Genomic DNA, 26851 nt, shown 5'->3' on the forward strand with positions numbered 1-26851 from the left:
CACCATTAGTGTGTCTTTTGTAGCCCGAACCGTCACACCCCTAGTCGAACTTTCGCCCCTTTCACCTTTCTTGAACTTTTTCGGTTGCTTCTCCCTATACACCATCTTTTCTTTACCCTTTCCTTTCACATAGGTCTTCTTTCTTGGCATCTTAGGAGTCTTAAACTCAATTCCTTGTGTTCTCGGACCTAGGCGGTCTTTAAGAGGAGCTTTCTTCTCTCCAAGACGACTCTTTACATCAGACTTGCGTGATCCGAATCGTTCCCTCCTACTTCTAGGATTCAACCACGCCTTGTATGCACTAGATAATGGAGGAGGAGCTTGGTCACTTGCAGAAACGGTCCACAAAGGCCTTCCAATCCAATAAGCCTCGTACTTGTGAACGTTACTTTCATGCAACGATACTTCACAAGGACTATCGTTATAGCGTGGAATTACTTGTTCCAGTCCATACTGCCGCATTAGTCGAGAAGAACAGTAAAAAGTCAGTTTGGAGATACTAGGAACACGGCAATATGGAGTTTCATTCGTGCCAACCATCCTAGTAAGCCTCCACCAAAGCACCACCCAACGAATGGAAAATTCTCTCTTTGCAAAGAAATTTTTCCAATCTTCATACGACATGTTCGCAGAATAATTCTTCTTCCTACGGACTAAGTCGTTAGGGCCATATTTTTCAATGTCGTCGGGGGCTTCAAATAATTCCAAACGCTCCATCAACCAAATCTACAAAACAAGAAAACAACAATAATATAAATAAAAAAAAAAAAAAAAAAAAAAAGACTGCAGATTCCCGTGACACGGCAGTTTTGACCGTGTCACGGCAGACCCTAACCGTGACACGGTGACTGTTTTGTGTCACGGGGGCTATTCAGAGCGTATTTTTACCTGTAATAGTACCAGAGAACCCTTCCTGATGGCTTTCCGGTCAGATTTTGCCTCGTCAAGGCCGCGAAATGTTTCTCCAAGGCACGTCGGCATAGGAGATCTTCCAGATTCTACATGCTCAAGTACAGACGCTAGACAAGCATGTCCTACCCTACCGTTTGCAAATAGTAGCTTGCTAAACATGCAAAAAATATATGCCCTTCTACGATATACATGATAAGATTCAGAGATAGGGCGATTAAAATATAAGTTAGCAAGTTTTTCTAAGTCTACTTCATTACCACAAACAATTCTATTTAAATCTGGATCTGTTAGATTCAGATGGCGTTCAAAGTCTTGGTAATAATATTCACGTAAGGTAGGCATGGCTATAAGATTCCTAGCAGGAAATCCAAAGATTGCACCAAATTCCTCCGGTAGAGGACAAATTTCATCATAATCAAATTTGAAACAATGCGTTTCTGGACTCCAATAGTCTAATGCTGCTCTAAGAAAATCATGTTCAATAGCTACATGTCGCAGGGCTAGCAAACCCCTGACATGAAATAATTCTAACTCTCTTTTTTCAGCATTGGTCAAAGAATAAGACCAGTCGCGCAATGTATTATCAAAATTCTGAGACATGATTATTGAAATATGAAATTCTAAATTATTTTGTGTTTCGTAATTATGCACATCATGAATAATCTGGTCTTATTTTATAGCAAAAGCGCTCGGAACTGCCCATAACTTATCTTTTCGCACGCGTGAAACAAATCGCTGAATGATACGCTTCCCGTGACACGGGAAATTCCACCGTGTCACGGGAACCTTTGCCGTGACACGACAGGCTTTGCCGTGACACGGTAAACAGTGCCGTGTCACGGCACTTTACGCGCCTGATTTTTTCATCTTTTCCGTATCTATCCGGATTTTTTTTAATACTTTCTTATCTTTAACATTTATTTTTTTAGTCTTTTCTGAGAGTTTTATTTCTAATAAAATTCTCACCTTTTTTATTTTTATCTTATAGTCTTCTCTGAGAGTTTTATTTCTAATAATATTCTCACCTTTTTATTTTTGTTTTATTTGTTTTGTTTTCACGAAGATTTTTTTTAAATATATATTTATTTACTCATCATTTTATTTTATTTCTTTTCTTTTCTTTCGGGGAAATTTTATTTTGAGTATTTTCTTTATTTATTTCTTTTGGGGAAGGTCGGTACCCTCCTTTACTCCACTTATATTCTTCGTCGCGTCATTAATAAGTACACAATCACACACAAAGAGTCTCAAACACACACTAACACACGTAATAATAGATGTATAAACTGTAAATAATGTATAAAGAGTTGTAATACAATATGTCAAGTGTCATCATAGCATGTACAAAGAGTCATAATACAAACCCTCGGCCAAAAATCTCAAGAATCAGAATCAGTCGCGTCTCCACCCTGGGTAGGTGGTTCGCCCTGGGTAGGTGGTTCGCCCTGGGTATATGGGAACGGCGAACCAAAGAGTCCCTCGACCATCCGAGTACGGGGAGTAGCGTCCCTACTAGTCCCCGTAGGCCCAGTAGTAGTCAAGCTCAAAGCAGGACCTGTCCAGCCGGAGAACGGAGTAGACTGGCCCAAAGATACTGGAATCGTCGGCGAAGGCATCGTCCCATACAGCGGAACCGAGAACAAACCCGACACTGGTGGAGGAATCCCGGATAATGGGGCCGAGAATGAACCAGGATCCAAAGGAGACCCAAACTCAGGAACTGGAGGCTGTGAAAATGACGGACGCTGAGAAGACTGACCCTGCTGCCACTGAGCCTCCTGGAACGGCTGAGTAGTCTGTGGCTCTCGCTGAGAACGCCGGCGAGCCTCGGGAGATCGTCTACCACGACCAAGCTCCTCCTCGTCCGAGGCTCTGGGCCTCGAGCGCGAGCGGGACCTCCGTCGCTCCTGAAAAAACACAAAATCAAAAGATGTCAATGATACAAAATAAAACAAACGGTAGAAATAATAAGTGATACCTCAAGGACGTCGCTAGAGCTCCGACAACTCGCACCACGCCGAAGCTTGATAATGCAATACTTCAGCGCGTCCACCAGCTTCATGATTCCCATCACCTCTGGGCGGTTAGGCTGAGGATAAAAACAAAGAAAAATCAGTAATAAGCAGCATTAAAGGAGTGGATAATGCGTCAAAGAAAACTCACTGGCTCAAAAACCTCAGGCACTGACTCCTGCGCCTGTCTATAACCCTCCGGCGCGTCGGCAATATGATCCTCCGTGATACGGATCGGCCCAGGGTAGCGGACAGACTGAGGAGGAATCTGAATCCTCCCCACAGGGTGAATGGTCGTCTGAAAATATGATCAAATAATCAAGTTATTTGACTATTTGAAACAGAGACTAGCAAAGAAGATTCTCGAAAGAAATCATACCTCCGGAAGACGGGGCGGAGGAGCCAGAGAGGGAAGCAAATCCCGCGCGTAGTCGCTCTCCATGCGAACGAGCTCCTGCCACGGAATAGTGTAGCGCTCTCCCCTGTTGATCAACCCTCTGATTAAGCGGGAGTCCAGCATCGACTCTGGCGGAGAAGAAGGCACCACAAAGCGATCGCCGCTATAATGACGGACGACTCGCTCCCCCAAATACCAGACGAAGCGCCCAGTACCAACCAAGATGGTACGGTACGCTGAAAGACGTAGGGCCTCGGGCAGGTCAGTCATCCCGGCCCAAGGACGGTACTGGACATCGATGGGGACCTGAAAATCATGAAGAGTTAGGCGTGAATGACGGAAACAATATCAGAAGGAAAGAATGTGACAAAACTAATCCTTACGCCAACAGAAGAGGTGCCACGGCGTAGTAGCCCGCGAAGTGCTGGAACAGACTCCACCCGCGACTCTCCTCGGTCGCGCCAGCTGGCCCCGACAGGAAAGTCGTGGACCGCTCCTCGACGCCGGCGAGGAGCCAAGCCTGGGAAGTACTCGTAGAACCATATCTGCAACAAAGTGATACTTAGTACACGAACCGAACAAGCCGAAATGAAACAAGAAGGGAAAAGATCATCACCTCTACGACTCTCCACAGGCCGTGAACGGTGATAGGAGACTCATCATTCAGCTGACGGCAGCCATGACGTAGGGATAGAAGAAGATCCGCGTACCCAAGACTGGCCCAGCTGTAGGATCCTATCTCGGGAATCCTGGCCAAAGAGGGGAGGTAGCAGAGGAGCACGCGTGAACTCCTATCAGGAGAAAGAGTCATAGAGATCAGGATCAAGATGAAGATCCGCACCCGCTGCTCGGCCGTCGTATCCTCCATATCAAAGCCACGGGCAAGAACTGAAGCCGACTCCGATCGTCCACTCCTAGGACCACCTCGAGATACTGGTCGAGTCCTGATGTGCTGAACAATCGGACCCAACAAATCAGCTACCTCAGCCGATGCCCAAGATAGATCGGACATCTGGCCTACTGCCCGATCAGTAAAGCGCAGCCCGCTGATCATGCTGAAGTCTAAGGGGGTCACCGTCATCTCTCCCCAAGCAAGGTGAAACGTGTTGGTAGTATCCCAGAAATACTCCAACAATGCGCGAACGACCGTCGTACCGCAACCCCGGGGGCTGCGAAACCCTACAACTGCCGAGTAAAAATCAACCAAGCCGGACGACTCCCATAAAGTGCGCGTAGCAGGATCCCTCGTAATAACCTGGTGAAGCCGAGGGATCAAATCACCGGCTCCGGAACCGTGCTGGCGTAGTATACCATCGACTATGCCAGAGAGTGCGCGGTGAGAGACGTGGTTTTCACGATAGAAAACCAGCTGGTCCGGGGTCCATGAAGGTGGAACCCACCTATTCCTATTCGTAGATGTCCGAGGCTCGGACTCCAAGACGTCGTCGTCCATTTCCTCAGGGACCGTGGGAGTGTCCTCCCGAAAAGCCCGACGCCGGCCGCGGGTGGAAAGGTCGCAGTCTCGTCGTCTAGGCATGCTATTGTCAAAATCTAAATGTTTAGCATCATTTCCTAAACATTCAATTCAAGTTGCATATTTATAAATAAAAATCTAAATACTTAGCATCATTTCCTAAGTTATTTAGTTCTTTATTGAATTATAAATGTTTAGCATCATTTCCTAAATATTTTAAAATTGCAATCTAAAAACTTAGCATCATTTCCTGAGTTATTTAGTTGGTTATTGAATTATATGCTAAATTTTTACCTCAAGGCTAAAATTTGGCAAAATTATGGTATTTAGTTTCTCCACGACAAACTAATACTACAGTTCTCCTAGCCGCATGATACTATGTTCTCCATGACAATATAGTACATATGCAAAATATGAATCAACACATCATTTCACAAAAATTCACCATTTCAAAGCATGAACATTATTTCACAAAGTAGCACCCAAAAATGGTGATTTGTTCAATTCTCCATCAAATCATGCAATTTTTGTCTCAAATTTCTCACAAACACACATGTATACATGTACAAATAAAATCATGGCAAGAATTTCAACATAAAGCTTCAAAATCAAAAACCCCAAATTGATTTTCTAGGGTTTGTCATGAAATTGTTAATGTGAAGCAAATTCAAAGCAAAAATCAAAGGGACTTACATGAATGTTTGTAAGAGGTCAAAAATAAGATCGAGAAATTACAACGAAATTGATGGAATTCGAACTCCAAAAATCGAAAATGTGTTCCGGCCACCAGCACAGCTGCCGCGACACGGACAAGACTAACCGTGTCACGGTCAACAGCAACCGTGTCACGGCAAACCTTCAAGGCTGACGGAACTCCGGCGAACTGGACGGCAGCACAGGAACAGAAACAGAAGTAGCAACGAAACAACAGTAGCGCAGTAGCCAAACAGCCACAGCAAAGCAAAAAAGGTGAAGAAAAAAAGGACAAAAAAAAAAAAAAGAGAGAGGCTAACCGTGTCACGGTCGCCGTTACCGTGTCACGGCGAGCTTTGAACGGCCGGCGGTTAACGCCAGGCGTGGCGCGGCAGCTTTTGGAAAGAGAGAAGCTAAATTGGTGAATGGTGAAAGCAAATGTGAAAGCAAGAAGAAATGTGAAATGAAAAAATGGTGCACGCGGATTTAAAGGCAGAAAAGGACAAAAAAGAGCCGTTGTTGACTGATTCAAACAGTGAAAATAAAAAAAAAAAAGAAAAAAGGAAAATATGTGTCCCGTGACACGGGATACTAGTCCCGTCAGACGGGAATCCCTGACCGTGTCACGGGAACCTTCTGACGTGGCGCGGCAAATCCGAGCCTGGTTAGGGAATATTCTTAGCTTTTTGACCAGTTTGGCTGACTTTCCGAGTTTATTGGGTGATTATTTTTTCGCTACAGTTACGCGGAAAATCCCAACTGATGTTTAAGGGGGACTAAAATTACCATTTTACCCCTGGCAAGCGTCAAAGCCTATTTTGCGGCATTTTAAACATTTAATATGGTCGGATAATCGGCTTAAAATTGTGAATCATTTACAGCCCATGTTCGGGGATAATCAAACCACCATACACTTATCAATTTTCAGCAACCGTCGGCTTTCCTCAGGCATGGAAAGCATCATCCGTGGATTTTTCTTCAAGTATAGAAAACCACGAAATTCCTTTGTCGGCTTTCCTCAGGTATGGAAGGCATTATCGGTGGAATTCTTCAAGCATAGAATGACACCAAATTCGTCTGTCGACTTTCCTCAGGCATGGAAAGTATTATCCGGTAGCTTTCTTCAGGCTTAGAAAGGTACCAAACTCTTCAGTCGGCTTTCCTCAAGCATGGAAAGCGTTTCAACCAATGTCACTCGGTAGATTCCTTCAAATATAGGAAAATACCAAACTCGTTTGTCACCGACACACTGGTGCCAGATATGTATTCTGTCCCTTTACTCTTTTATCTGTGGAATTAACATTTTTCTGTAGGTATCGGCGTATACAGAGTGATTTAGGATCGCAGAACGTCTTAAATCATTCTCCGTCCTTATCGACTACTTTGACTATCGTTTTCGAAACTGACGTTTCTACAAACTCAGTCAAAGTGGGGGCTTCTGTAGACACCTAAAAATGTCTCCCCAAAACCAAACCCGATGATAAATAACCTTTCACCGCCACTATTGGTCGGGTTTAGTATTTAATCCCGAGAGTGCTTAAAAAATCGTATCTTATTAAATTCTTGTTTTTGAAAGGTCTATGGATCAGTCTTGGTGTTTGGTAAAGGCATAGTTTTAATTTGTTAATTAATTTTAAGCCCAAACCTTTTTTATTTTATTAGTTTTGGCCCAAATATTTTAGTTATTTTTATTTATTATTTTCTTATTTTAGCCCGAATAATAAAAGTCAGAAAAAAGCCCGTAATTATCAATCGGCACTCAGAAAGCCGAAAGAAATTAGGGTTAAAAATGAATTTAGACGAAAAAGTGGACTGGAACTGACCGTGTCACGGTCAAGCTTGACCGTGTCACGGGAACTCTTCCCGTCTGACGGTGGGACTTCCCGTGACACGGGAGGTCTGCCGTGACACGGGAAGTTCCGTGTCCTTTTCGCGTAAACCCTTAACGCGTTTTCCGTTCCGTTTTCTAAAAATTTCCCGCGACACTCCAAAACTGACCGTGTCACGGGAACTTGTACCGTCTGACGGTACAGTCTAACCGTGTCACGGTACAGTCTGACCGTGTCACGGGATGCATTTTTAGGGTTTTTATCATTTTAGGGTTCCGTGTGCTCCCTCAGCACATTTCCCTATAAATACCCCCTCATTTCTGATGAACGGGGGACCAGAATTCGATTATTCTTATTTTTCTCTCTTTTATGCTATTAACCTAAACACTAGCCTACCATTTTCACTTCAAAATTCCTTCTTCAAGCACTCAAAGGAGTCCATATTTTACTCGAGGTTCTGTCCTTAAACCAAGGCGTGAAAGGTAGAATCGTTTGAGGGTTTGGCCCCAAAATCAACTTTATTTTATTTAATTTAATTTAGTCATTGCTTTATTATTTTCTTGAAGTTACTAACTCGTTTATTATTTTGTAGTTGCAAACAAACAGATTCAAAGTAAGGATCATGCTCTTTTTATTATTATTGTTTTTCTAACGATTTTTATGTTGTTGGAATTATGATTAAATTGGTTTTTATGTTGATATTGATTCTATTATTTATTTTGATCACCATATTGCATGTTTAAAGGGAATATGTAATTGAAAATCACGCCTAATAAGATAATTTGGACAACCGGTTTAGGTTCCTTTTTAATCTTATTATTAATTGAAGTGATCACCAAATATTTAGAATTATGTGTGCATTAATTTTAAACCAATTTAGTTAAATAATAGTTTGGAGCAAATTGAGTATTTTATTGTATGCCTTTGAGATCACAGGAATGCTTTTCAATATAAGAATCGAGTAGAGGCCAATACGGGCGAATGTGACTCCATGACTCACTTCGTACCATCATCCCCGATCCTCCTTTCGTGGTTCCGAACCATATGGAGTTAGTAATCTCATGGATTATGAATGGGGTGTAACCTTCACGGGTCAATCTTTGTTGCCTATCGTTGTCCCTTATAGTGGTTGCCTTTTTATGATCCGTGGACGGTTTACAAGTTCCTTAAAAACTTGTTGGCGGCTCCCTACTTTATTTGTCCCTAATCGTTGTCCCTAATCGTAATGTCAATTCCCACTTCCTATGAGTGCCAAGCATATTCACAACATGCTTTTAGCGTAGGCGCACTTCGAACGACGCCTACAATAACATATGATTAACCCTTCAAATTTAACATCAAATTACATACATACATATTATGGTAACATATGATTAAGCCATCAAAATGAACATCGTTTTATTTGCACACATTACCAAATGTAACTTATGAACAAAACCAAAAACCGACAAACATTACCAAATGTAGTGCATCTAATCAACTCCATTCAAGACCATGTCTTCTTATAAAGTCATCTTCAAAAATGGGGGGCAAAATTAAATCTGCACTAACATCATCTTCATATCCTTCTTTGTCAACATCTCCACCAACAAACTTATTTGGCAGGACGTAGGACGGGGGAGGCATATCCTAAAATAGTAATTTGACAGTAAAATGTGAAAAAACATTATTTTATTTTACTGCATTATATGTAACAGAAATAAGTAACAAAATCTAAAACAAGTATTGGAAACTATAATTGCCTATAATTATTAGATGATACATAACTAATAAATCAAGAAATACAAATTAAGCATAAAAGTAACATGAAAATTGAAAGTTTGGTGGTGTATTGGTGGTGGTGTAAATTACTAGTAGTAACCGAGATTTACCATAATATCATTCCCTACGGTGTCTTCACTAACCTGCATGGAATAACATATTATGTTAATGATACTACCTACTTTAGTGTTGATAATCAAAAGGTACTAAACATATTAATACCTGAATGGAGTTTGTAAAGGTATGTGGAGACTGGGGAGTTTCTACTACACATTCATCAGTGTTTTCTTTTGCTGCAGCCTTCTTTCTCGCCCGCTTATCTCGAGCCTTCTTGGCTGCATATTTTTTCCTACGCTCTTCCTTCTGTCTTCTATCTTCCTCAACTGTCGTCATGAACCGACAAGACTGCACACAACCTGGACCCCTCTTGCTATGAGGATCTTTGATAGTCACAGGGTTTGGTTCGGCTGGTTCAGGTTGAATTTCCACCACAACAGCACCATAAACTACACTTCTAGCAACTGAAGATGGGGTTTGTCTTGATAGACCAACACATTTATTCTTGTTGACACTAGGAGGAGTAGTCCTGTTCCCAGTCTCACCAACACTACTTATCGGAATGGCTGGTGTAGTTTTTTCCTTCACCTTCATCTCCAACTCTTTCAAGCCCTCAATAACCATCTGCATAGTTTCATCCATGTCACTAGCAAGACATGACAAAGGCTCAAATGCCAGCATTAGTTTGTCATATCGAACAACTTCTTGAGTTTTTGTTGGATCATGGAAAGCAACTTTAACTCTCGTGTGCTTTCGGTAAATGTCTTTGCGCCATCTATCCAATATGTACCTACTAGGCACATCAGGCACTTAGATAATGTCTGCAAAGAATTCCAGAGCATTCAAACAACTTGCACTCACATTCTACTCGCTGATCTTCACTGTAGTATAAAACGCGGTAAGTCCGCCACTTGTTGATCGACTTCTCCTTCTTCTCAAATTCAACCCACACATATACTCTGTCTTTTATTAAATGTTCGAAATAGGCTGGAGATATCTCATGCATGCTACTACCAGTGCAGTACATGAGCCTCTTGCATTCCCTTTGCACCTCCATAAACTTTGAGTCAGTGTACACATTCCGAAATGTTTCCTCAAACTTGAAATCAGTCACTAGACCATGTAGGAACATGGCCGAGTTACCATCTGCTAGCCTCTCTGACAACAATCGTTTCTCCATAGCAGCCACATACTTCTCAGCAAAGTCACAAAGTCAAGTGTTCCTGTCGAAGAACTCATCAAAAAAATTTTGAATGCTTTCTGACCTCTGTGTAGTCTTCATTCCTGCCCAGAACAAATGCTTCATTGTAGCTGGAATCCACATTTCCCTCTCATCATATAAAACAGCAAGCCACATGTTACTGGCTAACTTATGCTTCTCAATAAATTCCTTCTACCTCAATTCAAACTCCTCCATAGATAAACTGTCATAGATTATATTTTTCAATTCCTCCTTAAATCTACGTACCCCTTACACTTCCCTAACTTCACACCAAATTTTTCTGTAATGTGCCACAAACACCATCTGCGTCTGGTTTGTGGCATCACAGCTTTCAATGCTTTGCGCATCGCCGGATCTTGGTCAGTCAGTATAGCCGTAGGAGGGTCCCCTCCAACAACATCAAGCCATGTCGAAAACACCCACCTGAAACAACAATATAACAATTACAATATGAAAATATGACAAATCAAACACATAAATGACATAATAACATAATTAGCTAACAACAAACACTAAAAAGTTAATTTGAAGAAGAAAATTAAATTGATATAAGAACGCACTTAAAGGTTTCAGTGTCCTCGTGGGAGATTAATGCGCATCCAAGCAATATGGTTTGCCCGTGATGGTTAACACCAACAACATTTGCAAAGGGCAAGTCATACTTATTCATAAGGAAAGTGGTGTCAAAATAAACAACATCACCGAAATCCTCATACGCAGCCCTACTACGTGCATCTACCCACAACACATCCTGAAGAACTCCATTATCATCCAACCGATGTACATGGTAAAAGTTCTTATTGTTCTTCTGCATCATTTTAAATTAATTCATCATGGCATTCACATCTCCATCCTTAAATTTCAATTTCTTCTCCTTCGCAGCCAAGTTATTCAAATCCTTTGTGGTGAAAGCAACATTTTCATATCCATTCCGCTGACTAGCCAACCACCTATGGAGTTCTGCGTTAGGCAACCCAACATCATTACCAAAGTGGAGTGCACGCCTAACATACGGTACCTTCTTCAACTCTTCTAACCTATACTTTGTCACCAGCATTGACTTTGATGGGGAAAACAGATGGCTATGACTTAAGCACACTTTCCTCAGCTCCCATTTCCCATTAGAAGTCAAGCTACCATACACCATGGCCCCGCAACCACATTTTTTAGTGGAAACAGGTTCTCCTTCCAACTCCCTAGCAATTCTCTTACCACCGATGACCTTCCTTCGAGTGTCAGGTTTACCAGCATAGTAGCATTTCCATGTCACTGCCCGTTTTATCTTACTTCCATATTTAAAGTGCTTGTATGCACTTTGGCCACGTACCACCCCAAAGCCTTGCTGCTTCTCATAAGCATTGAAATAGACATCTATTTCTTGCCACGAATCAAATATCATCCCTATTTCAGGAGGGTCGACATTCAAAAACCTCATATCCACCAGATCACCTCCACCATTCCCCTCTCCATCCACCTCCCCTTCAGCTTCATCTATAGACCTTGAGTCACCACTATCACCAGCCCCTTCTCCATCATATTTTATAAGCTGCAACATTTCTTCATCATCGTCATCAATTGATAACGGAACATCATCTTGCGCAACTAATTCCCCCTCCTCCTCCTCCCTATATTCCATGTTTTTTACTGCCAAAAAATTAAATTCACATTTATCATTACATTGTTATATATATATATAACAGCAGTAGGCTCCTACCTAATGATCAGCAGGTAAATCAGTTAAGGGAAGCATTTCTACCTCGTGCTCATGCTCATGCTCAGAACACAGTGTAAAAGATAACATGCTTATGTTCAAACACAAATCCACAACAACCAACAAACATGTTCATTCTGTCTATCTTTCCTTATTAGGGACAAGTACCAAAAGGATTCATTCACAAATAAACAACAACCACCAAAACGATTGTTCCAATAAGATCAAACAAAGCATGACAATGAATATTACATGCATGTTACATTTTTGTTATATTATATATCATCATTTTTGCTCTTAAATATTGTCATATTGATAAGTATCATGACAACCAAGAACAACACATTTCACATTCGTCAACCCCAAAATAATAAATATAAATCAGTTCAATATCCAAAATCCGAAGAAAATAGACCAAATTATGTCAAAATCAGTAATGATAATAATGAATCAGTAAATCAGTATCTATCCAGCCAAGTTTAGTTAATTTAATAACACAATTACTCAAATTTAGCTAATTCAATTATACAATTACTCAAATGTAGCTAATTTAATCGTACATGCAAGTTAATTGTTCAAATTCTTTCAATTATACAATTAAACAAATGAGTTTTACTCACCAAAATGCCCGCTAATACCGAAAATTGATGATGCCGGACCAAACCTACCGGAATTTGACGACAACCCACCAGATTAACATACCGTAGCGCGCCGCTAGTCGAAGAACTACGAACTCGTTGAAGAACATTTATGGAGAACTTTAGTTGGAAAGGGGAAAGTAAGGGGGAAAGAAAATTGAAAACGGGAAAATGGTTATAACGGTATAGAGAACCGCGGCAATACGTATTTGTTTCGCAGATGGGTCCCGCAAGAGTACTTTAATACGTCAAAATACATATGTGGGCCCCGCTTTTGCTTGTGTTGGGTAAACAAACCCCAGAAAATTGCTGGGTTAAGCTTTAGCCGATCTTTGCTTACTAGCACAAATAGTTAAGTATTCGAAACAAAACCAACTACCCAAGCGAATCCAAGTTTGTTCACTAATCTAAGCTCAAAATATGCCTAGTGCGTATTAAGTTTGGTTTCGTGGCTTGATTCAAAGTTTCCATATAAAAAGACGAAGTTTTGGTGAAATATCCACCTCCAAATTAAAGCAAATAAACTCCCATTGAGTATGGGAAGGAAAGTTATGGGCTAGTCATGTAGCTGATTTAACAGTAAAATTCCCGTTATTTGACAAACCCTAAGAAGGTTCATCTTGAATGTATGAAGCACGAAGGGGTATACCTTTAATAAGATAAATAAACTAGATGAGTAGGAAGTAGTTGCGAGAGAGGCATACTATCCCACTCTTTATTATTATTAATGAATAAAAAGATCCACAGTTGTATCCAAGTTGACAATAGTAGAGATGTCCATACATAACAAAGAAATAAGATTCTCGAAGGTACACTAATCGTCTAACAAAAAAAGAACACTTGTCCCATTAACAATTTTCCATCGAAGACCACGAAGAAGAAGGGATATTATTTGCAGAATTTTCTTCCATATCCATGAGTCTTTGCGCTGCGGGAAATATTCAAAAAAGGTTTTATGTAACAACTATTAACCGTGACAGAGTGAACCAATAAATTATTCGGATCAGAGATAATTTTCTAACCTAGTTTAGCTAATAAAATAGAATAAATGGCTTCCGTCTTACGAAGGCCAAGGCCACAATAATCCTTTGGTAGACAAATCTTATCTCAAGCCACAATAGGAATTCCTTGTTTGTTTGTAGTCAATTTTAGAAGACGAGTTGTGGACGTAGTGTAGGAGGACATTGACTCTAAATGACTTTGAATTAAAACAATTTTTTCGGCTTTAGAGACTGTGTTAGCAGGCCAATTGTTCATATTTTGTTCCACTTTAACAATCAAATTTTAAAATTATGCTTTATGAATGAAGGACGAGGAATCGAATAAAACCCAAAGTATCTTCCAAAAATGATTTGGGGGTCATATTAAAATATTTGCTAGATTTCACTTTTTAGACAAGGGAACTAACTTTGAAAAAACAATCGAGGACTTATGAAAGTTTATCAGTTGACTAGAGAGAGCTGAGAATTCTGATAAAATATTAAGAATATGTGCAAAAGAGGTAAATGCTTTACAAAAACGAAGATATCAATAGCAAATAAACGGCAAGGAATAATTGGAGTTAAGGGAGAAATCCTAAAACCAACACTGTGCCTATATATTTTAAACGGTCTCAGATAACATTTTCTTTTATAAGACTTCCATACAAATGACGAATAAAACTGGAGACAAAGGGTCACCTTGATGAGGTCCTCTAGACGGTGTAAATAAATTAGGGTTGTGTTTGGGAAGATAGATTTTATTTCAAATGCATCATTTGAATTATTGAATTTGAGTATTTCAAATGACATGGTTTACCTTGTCATTTGAAATCCTTACCTTCATGGGTTATTACTTGGTAATTGTATAATTTGGGCAAATTCCTCATTTGAAATTCTTGGACATCCAAACACTATAATTGTCCCAATTCCGGAATTTCAAATGAAATTTTAGAATCCAAACACACCATTGGAATTTGAGTTGAATTTGGATGAATAAGAGAATGTAGTAACACAGGCATGTATTTACCAATTCCAAATATTACTAAATCCATACACAGTTAGAGTTGCCCATAGAAAATCTCATTCTATTATATTATATGTCTTCTCCATATCTATATTCAAAGCCAGCCAACCTGTATTATTTTGGATTCATTAAAAATGTTCAATATTTCTTGGACTTGGAAAATGTTGTCTTGAATAGTGGTGTCTAGTGCAAAAGCATTTTGATAAGGTCTAATAATCTTTTTAAGGAATAGTTTAATACGGTGAACAAGTACCTTTTGGAAGTGGCTTTATAAAGGGTTGTACAAAGACTAATTGGACGATATTGATTCGCTTTGGTTGGTCATCAACCTTTGGGATAAAGGGTTATAAGCGTATGATTAAGTTGACATAGTAGAATACCGCAAGTTGACATAGTAGAATGCCGTTTAAAAAAATCCACAGATAGCTTTACAAACATCAGGTTCAACAATAGGCACTAGTGCTTGAAGAATTTAGGTCCAAATCCATCAGAACCAGGAGCCTTATAGGAGCACATATAAAAAAAAGCTTGTTTTAATCTCTTCATTTAAAAAGGGACCAGTAAGATTAAAATTATCAAAATCGGAAATAACGGGCTTAACACATGGCATATGAAAGTGTTTAGAATGGTTAGTTTAATATTTAAATCTTTTAGAGAATTCTTAATATTAATTGACTGATATTCTCAAGGAGACTCCACCCAATTGTCTCCATGATCATCTTGTAACTTTGAGTCTTTTCTTCACAAAATTTCATAGTGTAATGAAAGTAATGAGTGTTCCTATCACCTTGAGTTAAAAAGTTTTTCTAGCTAATTTGCCCTAATATTTTTTTCCCAAAAAGGAGTAGTTTTTCTCTTTATTTAACTAGATGAATGAAGTTTTGTTTAATATGAACATTAGTAGGTTACAAGTGTAGTTGGTCCTCCACATTCTTTAATTTATCTCTATTAGTAGAGAGATTGGCCTGAATATTACCATACTTTTTAAAGTTCCAATGTTTGAGATCTATCTTAATACCAGCCATTTTCTAAGTTATATAGAAAAATGGGTTCCTAAAAAGTATGAGACCAATTTTTGGAGTTCAAGCTAAGCACATCTTGATTTAGAGTCCAAGCATTTTGAAAGCAGAAGTTAGAAATTTTACGGGGACCTATGGTATCAAAATAAAGACAAATAGGACCCAAAGCATGAAAAAGTGACGAGTGCCATTTATGACACTCATTTAACCTCTTTTAGGATGGATTTTTAATCAATTTTATAGCTCTTTTATCTCTTTTTCTTTAGTTTTACTTGTTTTTTCTCTAGTTTGTGTTTTCCTTAGTTGTTTTCCAATTTTCTTGCATTTCTAAGTTTATTTTGCCTTTTATCCTTTATTTGTTTGCTTTTCTTTGATTTTAGGAGATTGGTGATGTTCAAGGAGCTTAATGGTTTTTTCTCAGGATTTGTAAGATTCAAGATGCAAGCCGATCTCTCGCTTTAAATCTCAAATGTTAAGGGGTGCTTGATCCAAGTCTTCTTGGCCGCGCTCTCAAGCTGCGTGGGCATAAAAAATGGTGTTGAACCCAGCGCGTGCGTGCACGAAGGTGGCGCGGGCATGCAGGGCAAGGGCGCGACCGCGTAGGTGTGAGGTGCGGCCGCGCAGTTCCGTAACCATTTCTTCGCGGCCGTGCATATTGATGAGAGGGCGTGCCTATTGGTGTTTTTTTTGGACGTCTAACTAACTTCTCCTTTGTTAGTTTTAATATTTATAGATTTTTCTTCCTTTTAGAGAGAGAACATGAAGAGATGAAGAATATAATTAGAATTGTATGAGAATTAGACTAGTTTTAGAGAGAGAAGCTCAAGATTTTGGGAAACTTTTTTAGATTTTAGAGAAAGAAACTTGGTAATTGATGATTGCTACAATTTGACCTTCATTCGTTTAGATATTGATCAAAGTTTGTTAAGAATTCCTTTCTCTTTAATGCAAGTTTTGTGTTTGATCGTTGATATATTGTTGAATTTATATAGATTGTTTGAAAGATTGTTGATACTTTGATCGAAATGTTGATGATGAAATTAATGATAAGTTTAGTTATTCTTTTCAATTTTACAATGTGTAGTGAGTAGTTCCTTTGCTAGGGATATGGTGAAGCATGTATGAATGATAAGGTATTGCTAATTTGTGGGCTTTGATTGAATGGATATTATGATCAAATTGGTTAATGGAATTTATGCATGTGTTTGATTTGATAAGGAGTAGCTAACCTTGATTATCAAGCTAGATTTGATAGTAGTTTTGATTGATACGACACATTGATTTGCAAACTCTTATTATCGATTGATCTTGTTTTGTGATTTTCCTTTGAACGTCATTCGTAGAGACCACTAGCTTTGTTTTGGGTAACTTTTACCCAAGCCACGTGGGCCAACCAGGTGGTAACACGTGTTAGACCTAGATTAGTCCAAATTGGACCAATCTCCATTTGACACGTGTCTTCCAAAAATTTGGGAAAAAAGGCGTTCTTCGGGGCCCAAATCTCAAAAAAGCCGTAATTCGGCACCGCAGCCCATTAGAATTAGGTCAGACTGGCCTAATCTGGGGCACATTTACTAATGATCCTATAAATAGGGAGATTCCCCCCATTTTGGGACATCTACAATTTATTACAACATACCCTACATTCTTTGACATTAGAGAAAACACCTGATCTTAGAATTCGAGAAGATCTCACTTTTCTTTCCGCACCTTTTCACATTCTCCAATGCGTTCTAACTTGATCGTTAGAGGTGGAGCTTCAACCACCCGGATTCTTCGTTGTTTTCCAGGTACAGGCGCCACCGGACCAGTCTTTGAGCTGTAACTCTCCCGAGGGACAAAAATACCCAAAACATATGGCGCCATATGTGGGAAGAGTACCTTAAAGATGGTTCAAGAGTCTGTACCACCGCCAGACCCCAACCGTCCTACGGTTGATGGGGAGGTCTTTACAGACCATGAAGACGACCATAATGTGGACATCGAAACGTATGTGGCCACTGATGGGTCACTCATTGAAAAACACGTCCATTCCAGAGACAAGCTGGAGCAAGTAAACAATGAATCTGGTACCAGCAAGTCTGCTGGACCATCACCTGGAAATATAAAGGTCTCAAGAGGTCAGACTCCAGTAACCCGAGATGAACTCATGAAATTCATGATAAGTTTCAAGGGTGAGATCAAGGACCTGATCAACCAGTGGACAGCTGGCTCTAGCAAGAGTTAGTCGGCTAAAAAATCTCCTAGAGTTGCGAAGAGGAAGTCAGTCAGGCAGCCTACTCCACATCCCAAGGAAAAGACTACGCCTACCTATAGACACCCAAATGTGTCTCCCCAAAACCAAACCCAGTGATAAATACCTTTCACGTCATTTGATTATCGAACAAAGCGAAAGTGTGAAAATTCTAGTGATGAGGATGTTTTTATTAAAATACCTCTTCTTTCTGTTTTTGAAAATATTTCTTTTCTTACCTTATTTTTGAAAAACGTGCATTCAAGTTTAGTTTGGTCCATGATTAGGGGACAATAATAGTGCAATTGGATAGGGTTTGAAAAGACCTTTCCAACGATATATTATAAGCCAAATTTCGATGAGTAATGAGGAAGTTATGGCCAAAATACTAAACTAGGCCCAAACCGGATTTTACCTATGACCCAATGATCATGTGGAGGGTCCAAAGGTTTAATCCTATTCCTAAACTAATTAGGATTAATTAGAACCTTCTATAAGTTTCTAAAAGATCTTAATTATCTTTTTTGAAAAGATAAGATCAAAGAATTTGAGTTAAATAAAAAATTTCCTTTTATAAAAACTTTCCTTTTTTAAAATTTTCCTTTTTCTTAAATCCTAATTCTATTCGAATTTAAAGATGTTCAAAGACAGTCAGATTTTATTTTCGTGCCTCATAATCTTTATCCAAATTTTATATTGTTGGATAGATCTTGAAATTATCTTCCCAATGATATATTATAATATTAATTCCGAGCTATAACGAAAAAGATATGAATGAGATACAAAACTCTATCCAAGACTGACACCGTCCAACTATTTCGTCCATATCTTTTTATCTACTTAAATATTTTAATCTGATTCTAATTGGGTTGTAAAGTAGATTTCAATAGCTTTCTAACGACATATCATATGAATTATTTGGACTTCTGTATCAAACGATATGATAAAAACAAAATCTGCAAAAACTGCTGTCCATCGAGTTCTATTTCGATTCGAATTCGGATTCTTTTCTTATTCTTCGACCCTTTTTTTTCTCTATAAATGGAGGTCATATTTTTCCTTTTTCAATCATCAACTCTCATCAAGAATTTCTTGGTTCTGTCTCTCTCTTTCAAAACCAACCCTTTTACAAACACAATTCCTCATACATTAGCACTAGAAACACCTAGCCAAGTTCGAAGTTGCCTTCGCCCTAGACGTGAAAGGTTTGATTTCTGAGGGTTTGGTCCCAAATCTCTATTTCAATTATTTAATTTAATTATTTGTTTATTATTTTCCTTGAAGTTACTAACGCGTGTATTTTTTTTATTAGAAAGAGATACGAGACATCCAAGTAAGTGCTTTTAATTAATTTATTGATATTATGATATAAAAATCATGTCTAGGTTGTTATTATGATTCCTAGTGTCATGTTAGGGAGTTTTGATCTTCCTAGTATCATGTTTAAGGTAACAAATATACTTTCTAATATCAAATATAATAATTATGATTCCTGTGATGCTTCCTATTTTCTTTCCTAATATTCATGTTAGTATCATGTTAGGGTTAAATATTTGATCTTTGATGATTAGTGACATGCTAGGGTTTGTTATTAATCTTGTTAGTATCATGCCTAGGATCTTGCTATTGTTATGCTTTAACATGATGATGATTATTATTATTATTATTATTATTATTATTATTATTATTATTATTATTATTATTATTATTATTATTATTATTATTATTATTATTATTATTATTATTATTATTATTATTATTATTATTATTATTATTATTATTATTATTATTATTATTATTATTATTATTATTATTATTATTATTATTATTATTATTATTTCAAAAAAACCTACAAAGTCAATCAATTTACAAAAAATTGGTGGGGAGCCGAGATACAATCTGGGCCCCCACCCCTCTAGCTATAGCGAACCCGATTCCGCTGAAGATGTGAGCAGTTGCACGAGCACCAATATCTTGAGTCTTAGCGAACGCCTGAACCCGCTTCAGCAACGCAATAACATCCTTCTCTAATTCCCCCAACATAGAAAAGGAGAAAGGAAGAAAACCATAGCCAATAGCCCTGCAACGCGCCCCATACTTGTCTCGCTTCCGCTGAGCCGCTGCCGACACAACACGACCAGGAACGAAGTCAGACAACCCCGATTGCGTTAAAGGTGAAGACCCCATCAAGTCAACACAAACATCAAGGCCTCTATCCTAGGAATAAAGCAACACATCTGCTGGTCGAAGAGCCCCGTCGTTCCCTCTAGTCAACCCAACGTTAACCTCTTTTCGAGCAGAAATCCCAGACCGAAAACATATATCAACCAGGGTGTCACGAACAATGTTGTGCCAATGCTTAATACCCACAATCCCAGCACAAGACATTGCATGATCCCCATAAATATCCCCATCAAAAAACCTTGAGCAAGCAGAACACGGTCTTGAAACGGAGAACAATGGAACACCCAACCGGTAGCAAAGAACACTACGGTAAGTCTTACCATTCATAGTCTGGCCCAAACCCGATATCGGGATCGTCCGCAACTAGGCCGAAGAGTAATCCCCCTGTTGGGACTTCCATAAGGAAACCTGACGCGTTGATAAGGAGAAAGTGGAATCCGCAGATGTAGTGACCTTCGTGAAATATATATCTGCCAATTTTTTCATGAGTTAGGGGGCAGCGATCTCACTAGGGTTACTCATTAGGTCAGCCTCCACAGTTCTGTTAATAAGACTAAGAGCACCATTGAAGGCCGGACCCGGACCAAAAATACCAGAATTGCTAAGAAGCAAAGCCTGAAGACCAGAACACTGCAGACGCGACGCAAGGAAAGCATAGTGCCAAACATCACCCGCCGAATACACACCCAAACCACCATAAGAAAAAGGTAAAGTGGCAAGACGCCATTGCCAATCACCAAAACCAGGCCTGAAGCAGTTGCAATGCGCTCCAAAGAAGCCCGAAGGGCCACATCAAAAGAAACTTCTGCCGTTTCAAAAAGACGAGGAGGACAAGTGCGCATAGCAAAGTACAGTTTCGAAACCCCAGTACACGCACGAAGAAGCAACAACTCGCATTGCTGATCATCGAGCTTAGCAACAGCATCCATTAGCCCAATGGTCTTCGACACTCTCTGCGTAACAAGCTCACCACAGAAAGAGGAATCAGCACTGACAGGACCACCCAGCAACTTAACGCCATGGACAGGACGACCAATGTCTGGAGGAAAGACACCCACGAGACGGTTACGAGGGTACTCCGAGGGCTAGAAAACTTCCATTTTCTCAACGTTGACATGGAGTCCGAGACGAGGTCCCTCCACCAAAATCAACTCCAAAACCTTTCCTACAACTATAGTGTCACTAATAATAGTGCCGTCATCTATATACCAAGCCTGAAAACATAAATCAAAAGAATCCCTGATTTGGCACACCAACGGATGAAGAACTAAAGCAAAAAGCAAAGGGCCTAGAGGATCTCCCTGCTGCACCCCCTAACATGACCATAAGGTATGCTCCCCGTAAAACAGCCTGGCTGGAGTAGAGTAACAGAATTCAACCCATCGCGAGAGAGCTGGACAACGGAGACGAACCTCACGCAACATAGCCGAACGGTTTACCAAATTAAATGCATTCCGGAAATCCACCAGCAACATAGAAAGGCCAACATCACTACCACGAGCCTCAACCAATCGATTAACAGCATGAAGAATAGCCTCACCACCTGCCGGCACCCCAACACCAAACTGAAGACCTCCTAGATAGCTTCCCAGACGCGGACCTATTAAAGCAGCCCCAACCTTTGAAACCAAACGCCTCCAAACGGTACCCACCGCAATAGGCCGAATACCACCACCAGGCTTAACAAGAGGTGTAAGAGGAGCACTAGCAATATATCCTCCCAACTCAGCAGGACATTTCCCAGCGAGAAAAAGATTAACCACCTGCGTAATAGAGGCCACCAACTCATCTGAAATATCAACTGCAACACCACTTAAACAATCCATAAGGTGTTGAGCACGCAAGTCGTCTCTACCGCATGACGTACCTCGCGGAAAACCCCTAATCTGATCCAAAACAACAGCAGGAGTAGTGTAGGCGTCGCTCGAAGTGCGCCTACGTTAAAGCATGTTGTGAATATGCTTGGCACTCATAGGAAGTGGGAATTGACATTATGATTAGGGACAAATAAAGTAGGGAGCCGCCAACAAGTTTTTAAGGAACTTGTAAACCGTTCACGGATCATAAAAGGCAACCACGATAAAGGGACAACGAAGGCAACAACGATTGACCCGTGAAGGTTACACCCCATTCATAATCCATGAGATTACTAACTCCATATGGTTCGGAACCACGAAAGGAGGATCGGGGATGATGGTACGAAGTGAGTCATGGAGTCACATTCGCCCGTATTGGCCTCTACTCGATTCTTATACTGAAAAGTGATTCCTGCGATCTCAAAGGCATACAAACAAAATATTCAATTTGCTCCAAACTATTATTATGCTAAATTGGTTGAATATTAATGCAACACATAATTATAAAATATTTGTGATCATTTCAATTAACAACAAGATTAAAAGGAACCTAAACCGGTTGTCCAAATTATCTTATTAGGCGTGATTTTCAATTACATATTCCTTTTAATATGCAATATGGTGATCATAATAACAATAGAATAAACATTAATATTGGAAGCAATTTAACAATAATAGCGTTAGTCAAATCAAATATAAAATAACCCTAATCATGATACTAGCAATATTAAAATAAAATAAGAGCAATTAAATTAATTAATTACTCACATTCTGCGCGTTCCTTTAAATTGCTACATCATGAATAAACTGTTAGTAACTTCAATAAAAATATAAATCAAGTGAAAATTAAATTAAAGTAGAGTTGATTTGGTCCAAACCCTCAGTTAATTATACCTTTCACGCCTTGGTTTATGTATAGAACTTTGGGTTAAGTATGAACTCCTTGGAGTGCTTAAGGGAAGTATTTTGGAAGAATAGGGAGGCTAGTGTTTAGGCTAAAGAGGGAGAAGAGAATGATATGATGATCAAGCTTGTTAATGATTGAAAAATGGAAGATATGAGCTCTATTTATAGAGAAAAAAGAGGGGTCGAAGAATCAAGAAAAGATCGAGTTCGAATCGGATTAAAACTCTTGCGATAGACAACCGTTTTTGCGGTTTTTGTTTTTGTCATATCTTTTGATCCAAAAATCGGAATAAGATAAATAAGATATCTTTGGAAATATATTGAAGTCTACTTTCTAACCCAAATGGAGTCAGATTAAAATATTTTATAGAATAAAAGATATGGCTGAAATAGTGGGACGGTGTAAGTTTTAGATAGAGTTTGACATGTTATTCATATCTTTTCCGTTATAGCTCGGAATTGATATTATAATATATCATTGGAAAGATAATTTCAAGGGCTATCCAGCCATATAAAATTTGGATAAAAACTGTGAGGCAAGAAAATATTATCTGTCTATCTTTGAACATCTTTCGATTCGAATAGAAATAGGACTTTCAAAATGAAAAGGTTTATTCAATTTCAAACTCTTTAATCTTATCTTTTAAAAAAGGATAATTAAGATCTTTTAGAAACTTATAGAAGTTTCTAATTAATCCTAATTGATTTAGAAATGGGATTAAATAATTTGGACCCTCCACATGATCATTGGGTCGTAGGTAAGGTGGGCTTAGGTTCGGTTTGGGCTCAATTTAATATTTTGGCCATAACTTATTCGTTATAACTCGGATTTGGGCTTATAATATACCGTTGGAAAGCTATTTTCAAGCCCCATCCAATTATTTAATCATTGGACCCAGATTATGGACCAAAACAAACTGGATTAAACGTTTTTATAAAAAGGACACGAAATGAATGATTTTAAAGGACATGAAATGAATTATTTTGGGTTTAAAGGCACGAAAAGAGGAAATGGGCTAGGAATTGGGTTGGTTTATGAAATGGAAATATGGATTTAAGCACTCCAAGATTAAATACTCAACCCGACCAATAATGGCGGTGAAAGGTTGTTCATCATCGGGTTTGGTTTTGGGGAGACATTTTTAGGTGTCTATAGAAGCCCCCACTTTGACTGAGTTTGTAGAAACGTCAGTTTCGAAAATGATAGTCAAAGTAGTCGATAGGGACGGAGAATGATTTAATACGTTCTGCGATCCTAAATCACTCTATATACGCCGATACTTGCAAAAAATGTTAATTCCACAGATAAAAGAGTAAAGGGATAGAATGCGTATCTGACACCAGTGTATCAGTGACAAATGAGTTTGGTAACTTCCTATGCTTGAAGGAATCCACCGGATGACGTATGTTGAAATGCTTTCCATGCTTGAGGAAAGCCGACAGATGAGTTTGGTAGCTTCCTGAGCCTGAAGAAACCTACCGGATGACACTTTCCATGCTTGAGGAAAGTCAACATATGATTTTGGCGTTTTTCTATGCTTGAAGAAATCCACCGATAATGCTTTCCATGCTTGAGGAAAGCCGACAAAGGAATTTGGCGGTTTTCTATGCTTAAAGAAATCCACCGGATAATACTTTCCATGCTTGAGGAAAGTCGATAGATGATGAGACAAGTCTCTGTGTATCGAGAACCTTGCGTCATGAAATGATGGTGGTTTGATTATCCCCAAACGTGGGCTGTAGATGGTCCGCTTGTCCCCGAACGTGGGTTGCAGATGGTCTGCTTGTCCCCGGACGTGGGCTGTAAATGGTCCGCTTGTCCCCGGATGTGGGATGTAGATGGTCCACTTGTCCCCGGACGTGGGCTGTATATGGTCCGCTTGTCCCCGGACGTGGGCTGTAGATGGTGCGCTTGTCCTCGGACGTGGGCTGGTTGTAAATGGTCCTCTTGTCCCCGGACGTGGGCGGTAAATGGTCTGCTTTTCCCCGGACGTGGGCTGTAGGTGGTCCGCTTGTCCCCGGACGTGGGATGGTTGTAAATGGTCTGCTTGTCCCCGGACGTGGGCTGTAGATTGTCCTCTTGTCCCCAGACGTGGGCTGTAAATGGTTCACTTGTCCCCGGACGTGGGCTGTAGATGGTCCGCTTGTCCCCGGACGTGGGCTGTAGATGGTCCGCTTGTCCCCGGACGTGGGTTGTAGTTGGTTCGCTTGTCCCCGAACGTGGGCTGTAGATGAGACCTGTAAAAAAAAATTTGCCAATGGACTAGTATATATTGTGATTGACTTGACCACTGACTTGACCAAGTTTGACTTGATGTGACATGACATGTGTATGACTTGTGAGTGTGTGTGTGTTAAATTTGCCAATGGACTAGTATATATTGTGATTGACTTGACCACTGACTTGACCAAGTTTGACTTGATGTGACATGACATGTGTATGACTTGTGAGTGTGTGTGTGTATATGTGTGTGTGCAGACACAAGCAAACAAAGATGCAAAAGCAAAAATATTCCGTCCATTTTTGTCATGAGACGAGTGGAAGGTACTAACTTTCTCTCGAAAAAGAAAAACGTGAAAAATGAAGTTTTGTTTTCGAACTTCCCTCGATAAAAATTTTGAAAAAGTTTTTGTACTTCCCCAAAAGAAAATAATGAAAAAGGGAAGAAGTTTTGAACTTCCTCCTTAAGCAAGACGAAATGAATCGTATGGATTGAATTGCTTGTCAAAATAATGTATGCATGATGAATGTTCTTAGGCTAGGAGGCTAAGGACAATTACATCATGTGACACGATAGATGAATTAGCTTAGGTCATGGAGCTAAGCATCATATATGGTTTAAAGAAACGATCTTGAACGTCACTTAGGTCTGAAAGCTAAGCACGTATACAGATGAAGTGATTATTGCATAATGAACGTTGCTTAGGTCAAGGAGCTAAGCACGATATGCTTTGTATGATTAAAAATCATTGATATACAAATGTTTCTCAGCACATTATGCGATGCATGAAACAATGAACATTGCTCAGGTCAGGAAGCTAAGCAAGTATACAATGTTTCTTCTAATGAATGTTGTCTTTAAATATGATGAAACATGCAATGCACAGTGTTGAAACAAGATTTCATGATAAAGGGCTCTTAAAAGGAAGGATGATTGATATGGATATGGATGTGTGAGTGAAGTGTGTGAATGTGATACTAAGGCTGGCTGCAAGGGTTATGGCGATGGAAAGAGATGTGAGAAGAGTCAAAGATGATGACTCTTTAGGCTAGGTAGGCTAAATGATGTAGGTTCAAGCCCCCAAGTCTAGCTCTAAATGGGTAGGGGTAAGCGTTGGGTATTCTTTGACTCGATCATGCATGGATATGAATATTGAATGTGGCCGCACCTCGATGTGAGGTTGCCTACGTATCCGTTAGGAATCAGGCCGAACGTAGCTCTAACCGAAATTTGCACAAGTGTGTGTACACCTCAAAGAGGTCTTTCAAGGGTTGTAAGGTGGTTAAGCTGAAGGTTTAATGAAGAAAGGGGTAAAAGGCTCAAGACCCGAGAGAAGCCCCCAAGATATAGAATTATGTATTAGACTTTGCAAGTTTTATTTTTCATATATTTTTTTGTTTTGAATTTTGCAAGTTTATTTTCAACAACGATAGGAATAAGGTGCTGATCAACAGGAATATCCGGTAAGATAGGAGCCGGAAAGGAAGGGTGCTTAGCTTGCAAATCTGCAAGAGTAGCATCATTGTAAGGGGCAAGACCAGAAGACGAAAGAACCCTAACCGCAGCAGTGTAATGTCCGTCAGAAATCTTTCTCTTACACTGCTTAATATTACGCTCAGACAAATCAACGTCCTCATCAGCATCTAATAAAGGTGGAGACACATCAGCCAACGTGTCACGCACAAGTTGCACAGAACCACCAGGCTCACACCAAGAACGAA

The 26851-nt window shown here is 39.6% G+C and overlaps 1 protein-coding gene across 1 annotated transcript; it reads right to left on the reverse strand.

Annotated features, from left to right (window-relative positions):
• Positions 1–8793: 8793 nt before the first annotated feature.
• LOC145625109 (protein FAR1-RELATED SEQUENCE 8-like) lies at positions 8794–11174 on the reverse strand. The gene is made up of 7 exons (XM_081678191.1): positions 10918–11174; positions 10604–10780; positions 10401–10446; positions 9997–10327; positions 9301–9944; positions 9189–9221; positions 8794–8946 (listed from the first exon to the last, which is right to left on the reverse strand). The coding sequence occupies exons 1-7, from the start codon at positions 11172–11174 to the stop codon at positions 8794–8796; spliced, it is 1641 nt and encodes a 546-aa protein (XP_081534317.1).
• Between the last annotated feature and the right edge of the window lie 15677 nt (positions 11175–26851).

Source organism: Chenopodium album, chromosome 3 (genome assembly GCF_948465745.1).
Source record: "Chenopodium album chromosome 3, dcCheAlbu1.1, whole genome shotgun sequence".
Classification (NCBI taxonomy): Eukaryota; Viridiplantae; Streptophyta; class Magnoliopsida; order Caryophyllales; family Amaranthaceae; genus Chenopodium; species Chenopodium album.

Bases quoted from the DNA above. Each gene is read 5' to 3' on its own strand.
- LOC145625109 (XM_081678191.1), bottom strand. From the start codon at position 11,174: ATGATGCAGAAGAACAATAAGAACTTTTACCATGTACATCGGTTGGAT. The intron at 10,781-10,917 runs GTGCGTTCTTAT...TTGTTGTTTCAG, and splicing joins GAGGACACTGAAACCTTTAA to GTGGGTGTTTTCGACATGGC. The intron at 10,328-10,400 runs GTCAGAAAGCAT...TTTGCTGAGAAG, and splicing joins GGAATGAAGACTACACAGAG to TATGTGGCTGCTATGGAGAA.